This window comes from Hyla sarda, chromosome 3 (assembly GCF_029499605.1).
Source record: "Hyla sarda isolate aHylSar1 chromosome 3, aHylSar1.hap1, whole genome shotgun sequence".
Taxonomy (NCBI): domain Eukaryota; kingdom Metazoa; phylum Chordata; class Amphibia; order Anura; family Hylidae; genus Hyla; species Hyla sarda.
The window spans coordinates 292,353,073-292,365,239 of NC_079191.1; the positions used below are offsets into that span (position 1 = coordinate 292,353,073).

Sequence of the window (12,167 nt, forward strand, 5' to 3'; positions counted from 1 at the left end):
GCAGAGGGCGCCTGAACACCTAAGGCCGGCCCTGGTAACAAGGGGGTATAGTGAACCTTAACACCTCACAGGTGTTTGATGACTTTGCATTGAATTTGGACGGGAAAATTGAAAATGAGATTTTTAACACTAAAATTATGGTGTTACTCCAAATTTTTCATTTCACATGGTGTAATAGGAGAAAATGAACCACACAATTTGAAGCCCAATTTCTCTCGGTTAAGAAAACACCCCATATGTGGATGTTTAGTGCTCTGCTGGCGCACTACAATGCTCAGAAGAGAAGGAGCGCCATTGGACTTTTGGAGATAGAATTTTGATGGAATTGAAATCAGGGGGCCATGTACGTTTACAAACCTGCCATGATGCCAGAACAGCAGAAACCCCCACATGTGACCCCATTTTGGAAACTACACCCCTCACAGAATGTAATAAGGGGTACAGTGAGCATTTATACCCCACTGGCGTTTGACAGATCTTTGGAACAGTGGGCTGTGCAAATTAAAAATTTAATTTTCCATTTTCGCGGACCACTGTTCAAAAAATCTGTCAGAAACCTGTGGGGCGTAAATGCTCACTGTACCCCTTATTACATTCTGTGAGGGGTGTAGTTTCCAAAATGGGGTCACATGTGGGGGGGGGGTTCCACTGTTCTGGCACCATGGGGGCTTGGTAAATGTACATGGCCTTCAATTCCAGACACATTCTCTCTCTAAAAGCCCAATGGCGCTCCTTCTCTTCGGAGCTACAATGCGTCCACAGCCATTGGTTCATCCACAGAGCACTTTACGTCCACACATGGGGTATTTATATACTCAGGAAAAAAAAGCTCCTCAAAATTTGTAACCCCATTTTTTCTATTACCCCTTGTGAAAATGAAAAAATTGAAATAACATCAGCATTTTAGTGAAGAAATTTTTTATTTTTTTACTTTCACGTCCAATTTTAACAAAAATTCTTCAAACACCCCACGTGTCCCCTTGTTACGTTCCGTGAGGGGTGTAGTTTCCAAAATGTGGTTTTTTTTTTTTTTGCGTTTATGTCAGAACCGCTGTAAAATCAGCCATCCCTGTGCAAATCGCCAATTTAGGCCTCAAATGTACATGGTGCGCTCTCACTCCTGAGCCTTGTTGTGCGTCCGCAGAGCATTTTACGTCCACATATGGGGTATTTCCGTACTCAGGAGAAATTGCGTTACAAATTTTGGGGGTATTTTTTTTCCTTTTCCTACTTGTGAAAATGAAAAGTATGGGCCAACACCAGCATGTAAGTGTAACATTTTTAATTTTTTTTACACTAACATGCTGGCGTAGACCCCAACTTTACCTTTTCATAAGGGGTAAAATGAGAAAAGGCCTCCCAAAATTTGTTAGACAATATTTCCAAAGTACGGAAATATCCCATATGTGGCCCTATACTGTTACCTTGAAAAACGACAGGGATCCAAAGTGAGAGAGCGCAATGCGCATTTGAGGCCTAAATTAGATATTTGCATAGGGACGGACCCGGATGCAAGAATTAGATTTGCATTAGACTTTACCCTTTATTTTGTGTAAGTGTGGTGTAGTGTTTTTAGGGTACATTCAGACTGCGGGGGATTACAGCGAGTTTCCCCCTAGAAGTTTGAGCATTCACATTGGGGGGGGGGGGCAAACCTCCAGCTGTTTAAAAACTACAGCTCCCAGCATGCCCTTTGGCTGTCAGTGCATGCTGAGTGTTGTGGTTATGCAACAGCTGGAGGCGACCTGATTGCAAAACACTGAGTTAGGTTGGGAAACATTGTCTGTTTCCTAACTGAGTGTTTCCCAACCAGTGTTCCTCCAGCTGTTGCAAAACTACAACTCCCAGCATGCATGGTCTATCTTAGTTATAGTTTTGCAACAGCTGGAGGCACACTGGTTGGGAAACACTGAGTTAGGAAAAAGACAATGTTTCCCAACCAGTGTGCCTCCAGTTGTTCAAAACTACAGCTCCCAGCATGCCCAGACTGCCGACGGGCATGCTGGGAGTTGTAGTTTTGCCACATCTGGAAGACCACAGTTTGGAGACCGCTATACAGTGGTGCCCAAACGGTAGTGCTCCAGTTGTTGCAAAACTGCAACTCCAAGCATGCCCAGACTGCCCAGGCATGCTGGGAGTTGTAGTTCTGTCACATCTGTCCCTTCAGATGTTGCAGTACTACAACTCCCAGCATGCATGGGCCGTCTCAGCATGCTGGGAGTTGTAGTTTTGCAACATCTGGAGGTCTATAGCTTAGAGACCACTGTATAGCTTTCTCCAAACTGTGCTCTTCCAGATGTTGCAAAACTACAACTCCCAGCATTCCCAGACAGCCTTTGGCTTTCCTTGGTAACCCCCCCCCCCCCAACTGCCATTGGTCAGTAGTCATTACTGACTAATGGCAGAGGATAGGAGGGGGTGGCATCAATGCCACCTCACTCCTATCCCTTAGGATGATCGGGGCTGTCACTGACAGCTCCGATCGTCCCTATTTTCCGGGCGATCAGGTCATCAGAGACCCGATCAGCCCAGAATTGCGCAAGTCGCCGATCTGAATTGATCGGGGATGCAGGGTGTATGCATACGCCCTGCGTCCCCAAGAGGTTAAAGGACATCTGCAGCGTGATTAACACTTATCTCCTATCCACAGGATAGGGGATGTGTTTTATCGTGGGGGGTTCGACCCCTGGGACCCCCTTGATCTCCTGTACGGGGCCACGGCTGTCCCGTGCAGGGGGCGTGCTGGCCGCAGCATGACGTTGCAGCCGGCACGCCTCCTCCATACATCTCTATGGGAGAGGCGGGGAGGCAGCGTTCGTGCCTCCCCCAATAGAACTGTATTGGGACGAGGAGGAGACGGGGTGTCAGTCGACCTCTAGGTCGACGCTACGCGCCTTAGCGCTCCTTATGAGCTCTAATGGCGGCGCCCCGTTAGGGAGATCGCGGGGGAGTCCCAGCGGTCGGACCCCCCGCGATCAAATACTTATCCCCTATCTTGTAGATACGGGATAAGTTTATATTGCGCTGCAGTTGTCCTTTTTAAGGATGCAGGGTTTTTCCGTTTTTGCATTTTCGTTTTTTCCTCGTCACTTTCTAAAATTCATAACTCTTTTAATTTTGCACCTACAGACCCATATGAGGGCTTATGTTTTGCGCCACCACTTGTACTTTATAATGACATCAATCATTTCACCACAAAATTTATGGCAAAAACAAAAAATAAATATTTGTGGGACAGAATTGGTAAAAAAAATTAAATAAAATAAAAAGCCATTTTGTAACATTTGGGGGCTTCCAATTTATATGCAGTTATATTTATTCCTTTTTATAGAAATCATGGCTTATAAAATCATGGCAAGCTGAAGCACAGGCGTAGACAAAGTATAGTAAGTGAAGGTGGGGGTAGCACTCCTATGTGCTCTCTCTCCTGTCTGATAGTACTCCTCTGTGCTCTCTCCTGTCTGGTAGGACTCCTCTGTGCTCTCTCCTGTCTGGTAGGACTCCTCTGTGCTCTCTCCTGTCTGGTAGGACTCCTCTGTGCGCTCTCCTGTCTGGTAGTGCTCCTCTGTCCTCTCGCCGACTGAGAGTACTCCTCCGTCCTCTCGCCTGTCTGATAGCGCTCCTCTGCCCTCTCTCCTGTCTGATAGGACTCCTCTGTGCTCTCTCCTGTCTGATAGTACTCCTCTGTGCTCTCTCTTGTCTGATAGTACTCCTCTGTGCTCTCTCCTGTCTGATAGTACTCCTCTGTGCTCTCTCCTATCTGATAGGACTCCTCTGTGCTCTCTCCTGTCTGATAGGACTCCTCTGTGCTCTCTCCTGTCTGATAGGACTCCTCTGTGCTCTCTCCTGTCTGATAGGACTCCTCTGCCCTCTCTCCTGTCTGATAGGACTCCTCTGCCCTCTCTCCTGTCTGATAGGACTCCTCTGCCCTCTCTCCTGTCTGATAGGACTCCTCCGTGCTCTCTCTTGTCTGATAGGACTCCTCCGTGCTCTCTCCTGTCTGATAGGACTCCTCCGTGCTCTCTCCTGTCTGATAGGACTCCTCCGTGCTCTCTCCTGTCTGATAGGACTCCTCTGTGCTCTCTCCTGTCTGATAGGACTCCTTTGTGCTCTCTCCTGTCTGATAGGACTCATCTGTGCTCTCTCCTGTCTGATAGGACTCCACTGTGCTCTCTCCTGTCTGATAGGACTCCACTGTGCTCTCTCCTGTCTAAAAGGACTCCTCTGTGTTCTCTCCTGTCTGATAGGACTCCTCCGTGCTCTCTCCTGTCTGATAGTACTTCACTGTGCTCTCTCGCTAGCTCACCCTCACTTACTGGACTTTCTCCATGCCTGTGCTTCAGCTTGGACAAAGCCATGATTTTATCAGCCATGCTTTCTATAAAAAGGAAATACAAATTTCTTATAAAGTGTATTATATTAATGGTTTGCCAAGATGTTTAATTTAAACTATGCCTTGGGGACTCTTGCAAATCTTTTTAGATCCCAGCAACATCCCTGGTGTACGTAAGCCTTCTTTAACACGGCCGTTACGCCCCGTCAAACTCTTTTTTTTTTTTCTGAGTTTGACGGCCGTCATTTTGACGGGGTGCAACAGCGGTTCCCCATGGACCCCATTATAGTCAATGGGTTCTGTGGGGTGCCGCTATTTTTCAGCGGGAGAAAAAGATGTCGCAAGCTATTTTTTCTGCCGCTATTTTCCCGGCAACCGTCACACTATCGTGTCCTAACGGTAGTGTGAATGAGGCCTAACCTGTACGTAAGCTGCTTCCAGCTGTTTTCCCTCGTGTGCTGCTCCCAGCAGCAATCCGCCACTACGAGCAGCCACATGAGGGAAAACAGCTGGGGGCACACTGTAGGGTCAGGTTATCGGCGGATCTGTTACGTGTGACCCTACAGAGGATACATTTCCCATAACTTTCGTTTTTCAAATGCCTTTTAAAAAAAAAAAAATAAATAAAGAAAACTGAAAAGCAGTTGGGATGCTATGGGCAAATGATCACTGTGCCTCTGCAAGGTTTTTTAATCTCCCCCATTCGTGGGAGCGAGGATTTTCTTTTATGTTTCACTGACTACTTGGGGATTCTTTCTGTAAGACTCACTGAATACATTTTCAAGTTGTCTTCTAGTGCTTGAGACGACTGCTTTCGTAAATGCGCTGGGGGGGCGGGGTCAGCTGGGGCATCGCGCCTTTATCGTCAGGCTGGGGGTGCCGAAGAGTCACATGTTGCTGCCGTCATGTGACGGCGCTTTCAGGAAGGCCAGCAGTCTGGTGTGGTGGAAGGGGAAAGCTGCCAGTGTGACCAGTGGAGTTAACGTGTTGTGCTGCAGGACACATGGACAAGCTGCGAAGGGTTCTCAACGGCCATGAAGACGAGGAACGGGGCCTGACCGCTCAGGTACCGGGCTACTGGTTTGCGCTTAGTGTAATTAATGCTTCCGGATATTTACTCTTCTGTTTCTCCCAGTTCCCTGCAGACGTACAGGACATTTCCGTAGCTAGAACAGGAGTAACTTTCCTGTCGGGTCATGCAGTGTTGTGTGTTGTGTGTGGTGACCTGTAAACATATGTTAGCTGCCTATAATTGTATATTTCTACTGTTCGGCTTTTATTCTCACCAGATATTACTTTAGGATCATGTAGATCAGTGGTCTTCAACCTGCGGACCTCCAGATGTTGCAAAACTACAACTCCCAGTATGCCCGGACAGCCAACGGCTGTCCGTGCATGCTGGGAGTTGTAGTTTTGCAACATCTGGAGGTCCGCAGGTTGAAGACCCCTGATGTAGATGCTAGTGTTGGCAAAGGGTTAAAATTTGGCTTAATTAAGGACCCAGCCAATTTTCACTGTAGGACCCGGCCATTTTTTTGCACATCTGACCACTGTCACTTTAAAAATTATTAACTCTGGGGATGCTTTTACTTTTCATTCTGATTCCGAGACTTTTTTTCGTGACATGTTCTACTTTATGTTAGTGGTAAAATTTTGTCGATACTTGCATCATTTCTTGATAAAAAGATTCCCAAATTTGATGTAAACACTGAAAATTTTGCATTTTGCTAACTTTGAAGCTCTCTGCTTATAAGGAAAATGAATATTCCAAAAGTAAAAACATGTCAACTGTATGATGCAAACAAAGTAGACTTATTGTATATGTGAATCAATATATCATTTATTTGGAAGACATCAGAGGGCTTCAAAGTTCAGCAGCAATTTTCTGAAGTGGATTTGAAGGGCCTTCTTAGAAATACCCCATTATAAAACTACACCCTTCAAAGTATTCAAAATGACAATCAAAAGGTTTGTTAACCCTTTAGGTGTTTCACAGTAATAGCAGCAAAGTGAAGGAGAAAATTCTAAATCTTCATTTTTTACACTGGCATGTTCTTGTAAACCTAGTTATTGAATTTTTGCAAGGGGTAAAAGGAGAGAAATCTTCCTAAAATGTGTAACCCGAGTGAGGAAATACCTCATATGTGTATGTCAAGTGTTCGGCGGGCGCAGTAGGGCTCAGTAGGGAAGGAGCGACTTTGGAGAGTATGTTTTTCTGAACTGTTTTTTTGGGGGGGGGGGGGGGGGGGGCATGTCAAATTTAAGAAGCCCCTATGGTGCCAGAACAGCAAAAAGAAACAAATAAAAAAATAAAAAAACACATGGCATACTAGTTTGGAAACTACACCCCTCAAGGAACGTAACAAGGGGTACAGTGAGCCTTAACACCCCACAGATGTTTGAGGACTTTTTTTTAAAGTTGGATGTGTAAATGATGATGATTTTTTTTTCCCTCACAAAAATGCTAGTTTTCCCCCAAATTTTAAATTTTTACAACGGGTAATAGGAGAAAATGCCCCCTAAAATTTGTAACCTCATCGGTTCGGAGTATGGAGGTACCCAAAGTGTGGACGTCAAGTGCTCTGCACACTACAATGCTCAGAATAGAAGGTGTCACATTTGGCTTTTGGAAAGCAAATTTAGCTGCAATGTGTTTTATTTTATTTTTTTTATTTTTTTTGGGGGGTGCGGCATGTCGCATTTAGGAAGCCTCTATGGTGCCAGAACAGCAGCAAGAAAAAAAACAACAACACATGGCATACTATTTTGGAAACTATACCCCTCAAGGAACCTAACATGGGGTACAGTGAGCCTTAACACCTAACAGGTGTTTGATGAATTTTTGTTAAAGTTGGATGTGTAAATGAAGATACATTTTTTTTCACTAAAATGCAGGCTTTTCCCCAAATGTTACATTTTTACAAGGGGTAATAGGAGGAACATTTTTAACCCCATTTCTCCTCAGTATGGAAATACCCCATGTGTGGACGTCAAGTGCTCTGCTGGCGCACTACAATGCTCAGAAGAGGAGGAGCGCCATTGAGCTTTTGGAAAGAGAATTTGTTTGGAATGGAAGTTAGGGGCCATGTACGTTTAGAAAGCCCCCCGTGGTGCCAGAACAGTGCCCCCCCCCCCCCACATGTGACCCCATTTTGGAAACTACTCCCCTCACAGAATTTAATAAGGTGTGCAGTGAGTATTTACACCCTACTGGTGTTTGACAGATCTTTGGAACAGTGGGCTGTGCAAATGAAAAATTACATTTTTCATTTTCACGGACCACTGTTCCAAAAACCTGTCAGACACCTGTGGTGTGTAAATGCTCACTGTACGCCTTATTACATTGCATTAGGGGTGCACTCTCCCTCCCGAGCCTTGCTGTGCGCCCGCAGAGCATTTTATGCCCACATACGGGGTATTTCCGTACTTATGGGGGTCCTTTTTTTTTTTTTTTTTTTTTTTTTTTTTTTCTTTCCTTTTACCGCTTGTGAAAATAAAAAGCTTGGTGCAACACCAGCATGTAAGTGTAAAATGTTTATTTTTTTTACACTAACAGGCTGGAGTAGCCCCCAACTTTTCCTTTTCATAAAGGGTAAAAGGAGAAAAAGATCCCCAAAATTTGTAGTGCAATTTCTCCCGAGTACGGAAATACCCCATATGTGGCCCTAAACAGTTTCTTTGAAAAATGACAGGGCTACGAAGTGAGAGCGCCATGCGCATTTGAGGACTAAATTAGGGATTGCATAGGGGTGGACATAGGGGTATTCTACGCTAGTGATTCCCAGACAGGGTGCCTCCAGCTGTTGCTTAACTACCAGCATGCCTGGACAGTCAATGGCTGTCCGGAAATGCTGGGAGTTGTCTTGCAACAGCTGGAGGCTCTGTTTTGAAAACATTGCCGTACAATACTTTTTCATTTTTATTTGGGGGGGGGGGGGGGGCGGGCGGCGGCAGTGTAAGGGGGTGTATATGTAGTGTTTTACCCTTTTATGTGGTAGTGTTTTTAGGGTACATTCACACAGGCCGGGGGTTACAGTGAGTTTTCTGCTAGGAGTGTGTACTGAGGCGAAAAATTTAGCCGCAGCTCAAAATTCAAGCAGGAAGCTTACTGTAAACCCGCCCGTGTGACTGTACCCTGTACAGTCACATGGGGGCAAACCTCCAGCTGTTTCAAAACTGTAAGTTAACCCCCTTCCCCAGATCTGCTATTGGTCGTCGCGTCTAGACTGAATAATAATAGACTGCGGTACTGAGTTCATATGAAATATAGAATCAAATACACAAGACTGATCTATATAGCACTCGCCAATTGTAGTTTGGCATAAATAGCTGTACTTTATGCAAGCTTCAGTAGTCTCCCGGGACTACAGAAAATGTACCGGAGGGAAAATGAAGGGGGGGGGGGGGGGGGCGCAGCGGTGGGGGGAGCGTTGGCGGTGATAGGTCTCAGGACCCCCCGGACAGGCAGGGGGAGAGAAGTGGGTGGCGGCGGTGGCCTATGGCACTGCAAAATACACTGCAGTGCATTGATTTAAAGCGCCCGCTTTAAATCAGTGATCTGCAGCGGTGTCGCGGGGGGATAAATAGCCGATAACTTAATAATAATCGGCCCTAACCTCCACCGATTATCGGTATCGGCCCTAAAAAAAAACGATATCGGTCGATCCCTACATTCCCCCTCCCGGTGATCACAAACAGTGGATTCCGCATGATGCACTTCCAGTGTACTGAAAATTTCAGTGTTTTGCTGCCGAATGTGATAGCTGACTCAGCACTTTTTCAGCACAATGCTGGACTAAGGATGCTTTATTGGCCGAAACACGCACACCCACCCTCTACCATTAGTTATTTTGTGGGGTGGTGTCACGTGACCACCTATATTATGTTTGTAACACAGTTTTCTTCAGTAGGATGTCTCCTGCTTGTGATAGCACAAGCGCTGCGGCTGACACTTAATTCATTCCCCGATATGATATGGGGACAGCACGTACGGGGGCCAAGCTGTCAGCGCTGTGGGGGGAAGACGGTGTCAGCTTCTGTTCCCAGATTGGGGTTGGGGAACAGAAGCACTGCGCCCGCGGGACACAGTTGATTTACTCCCTGATGTGGGGACAGAACATGCAGGGGAAAAGCTGACAGCAGGATGATGTCTCCTCCCAGGGGCGTAGCTAGAAACCACAGGGCCGATGAGAAAAATTGCCCTGGGCCCCTTACCACCTGACAACCCGCTTCCCCAATCCTGAACGACCCCTTACTCGGCTGCTCAAAGATATGTGACTACAGCACTGAAGGGACACAGTCAGGAGAATACACAACCTTCTAAGTTACTAACAGGCAGGACCAGACAGACAAAACAGGCATTTAAGAATCATTTTTCTGGTGGGGGTCCAACTGCTGGGACCCCCACTGATCACCCAATCACCTTAGTTCCAGTTGCTCTCCAGCTGTTGTAAAGCTATAACTCCTATCATGTCTGGAGAGCCACAGATTAGGGTACAGCGTGACCCATCATCACTGCGGAACTTAAAAGTGACTCCAGCTGATGGGACAGTGAGGAGAATACACAATGATATCAGTGACCTGAGTAACGTCTTCTCTGTTTTTTCTTCTCCATCTGGTCCAGACGTCAGGACTTCTTCCAGCTCCATCTTCTCTACAGAGTCTGATGCCCGGACATCATTGGCTCCTCACTTTGTCAGTAGATCCTCATCTTCTGTATGAAGACAATAATCATTATTATTATTCTGCTAAATGCTGTACCCCCTGAATATAATACTGCCACCCACTGTACCCCCTGAATATAATGCTGCCACCCACTGTACCCCCTGAATATAATGCTGCCACCCACTGTACCCCCTGAATATAATGCTGCCACCCACTGTACCCCCTGAATATAATACTGCCACCCACTGTACCCCCTGAATATAATACTGCCACCCACTGTACCCCCTGAATATAATACTGCCACCCACTGTACCCCCTGAATATAATACTGCCACCCACTGTACCCCTGACTATAAACCCTCAAAAATAACCTTGCTATATGCCATTGATGGCGAACCTATGGCACGCCGAGCCCCCTCTGTGGGCACGCGGCCATGGTTGCCATTTGATGCGCTCCGCCGCACTGGACTTCCCTGAACTTCTGCCATGCTCCTCCCGAGCTCGGGGCGGGGGAGCCAATGGGAGCCACCCGCACAATGTGCCCGGGGGGGTCAGGACTTACCAGCAGCGGTGAGTAGGTGCTCTATTCTTGCAGATTGTGCGCCGTGGGGACGCCATCCACGGCAGGCCGGCGCGATGACGTCACATCATCGCGCCGGCGTCCGGAGATCTCGTCCCCGCGGCGCACACTCTGCAAAAATAGAGCTGCCTGTGATAAAAGTAAAAAGAGACAGCTGCTCGGGCGGGAACGCACGGAAAAGGGCACATGACGAGGGTGATGTTAAGTTAGCAGCACGTGACAGGGGGGCATTATAAGCTAGGAGCTTATGTTAGGGGGGGCATTATATGTTAGGGGCACATGAGTTGCCCCCCCCCCCTGTCATGTGCCCCCCACATATAATGCCCCCTGACATGTGCTTCTGACTTACAATGGGCCCCCCCCCCCGTGATGTGCCCCTCACATATAATGCTTTCCCCCCCCCCCCCCCCCCCCCCCATGCGTGCGCCCATAACCAGAGCAGAGCGGAGCATCGAGAAGGAGGAGGACTGAGGATGACGCGCGCATGGTAAGTGACCAGCAGGATGTCATCTTCAGTTTTCCGACCATCGCTCCCCCGCTCTCGGGACCTATTGCTATGGCCAGACCGGAGGAGCGGTGGTCGGGACACGGAAGTGGGGACGTACCCAGACATACAGCCTCCAGCCATACACTGTATATGGCTGCAGGCTGTCTGTGGGGGGACTATACTGCCTACCTAATGTGGGGGGGTACTATACTGCCTACCTAATGTGGGGGGACGGGACTATACTGCCTACCTAATGTTGGGGGGGGGGGAACTATACTGCCTGCCTAATGTGGGGGGGGTGGGGGCTATACTTCCTGCCTAATGTGGGGGGGGGGGACTATACTGCCTGCCTAATGTGGGGGGGGGGGGGGGACTATACTGCCTGCCTAATGTGGGAGGGGGGGGGGGGGGGGGGACTATACTGCCAACCCTAATGTGTATTCTGATTTAATTGCTGTGCTGGCACTTTGAGGGAAAAAAAAGTTGGTGTGCATTACGGTTTGGGCACTCGGGCTTAAAAAGGTTCACCATCACTGCTATATGCTGTACCCTCCCACACATCATACATACATACATACATACATACATACATTCTTCTCGCTTGCACACATCTCCACACATCTTGCTTACACACCTCTATCATTCATACTCGCCGCCTCCGGACCCCAAATCTCCCCCCTCGCTCCTACAGACCCCAAATTGTCCTCTGCAATATATAGGGGAATTAACAACCGCAGCTCTGTGCTCTCACAGCACTCAAGAAAGCGGTGTTAAAAACACAGTATAGGTGGTCACGTGCACACCCCCCCCCCCCTCCCCCCGCCTAGCCCCCAAGAACCAATGGTAGAGGGCAGGTGTATGCATGTCAGCCAATACAACATCCTTAGGCTAAGTTTGTACTTGTTTGTTTGCTGCGTTTTTTGGGGTAGACAAAACGCATGAAAAAATGCCAGTGCAATTTCCTGCGTCTGGCGTTTTTTTCTGGCGTTTTTTCATTTGTGTGGAAATTGCACCTTGGCAGTTCATTTTTTTTATTTTTTTGGTTCCAAGAAAATAAAAAATAAATAAAAAAGATGCAGCAGTGATGGAAAAATTTTTATTAA

General features: G+C 47.4%; 1 protein-coding gene across 7 annotated transcripts in view; it reads left to right on the plus strand.

Moving 5' to 3' along the window:
• The window catches only part of SFT2D1 (SFT2 domain containing 1), a 205,277-nt gene that overhangs the window by 65,888 nt on the left and 127,222 nt on the right, over nt 1-12,167 (plus strand). Inside the window, exon 1 of one of the 7 annotated variants that reach the window (XM_056566863.1) lies at nt 4,829-5,399. The exons of 5 other annotated variants lie outside the window; for them this stretch is intronic. In XM_056566863.1, the coding sequence (XP_056422838.1) occupies nt 5,337-5,399 (63 nt within the window). In that variant the 5' untranslated portion in view covers nt 4,829-5,336. Of the gene's footprint in view, nt 1-4,828; nt 5,400-12,167 lie in introns of those variants that run through there. One more of the 7 variants, XM_056566860.1, reaches the window with a different exon arrangement.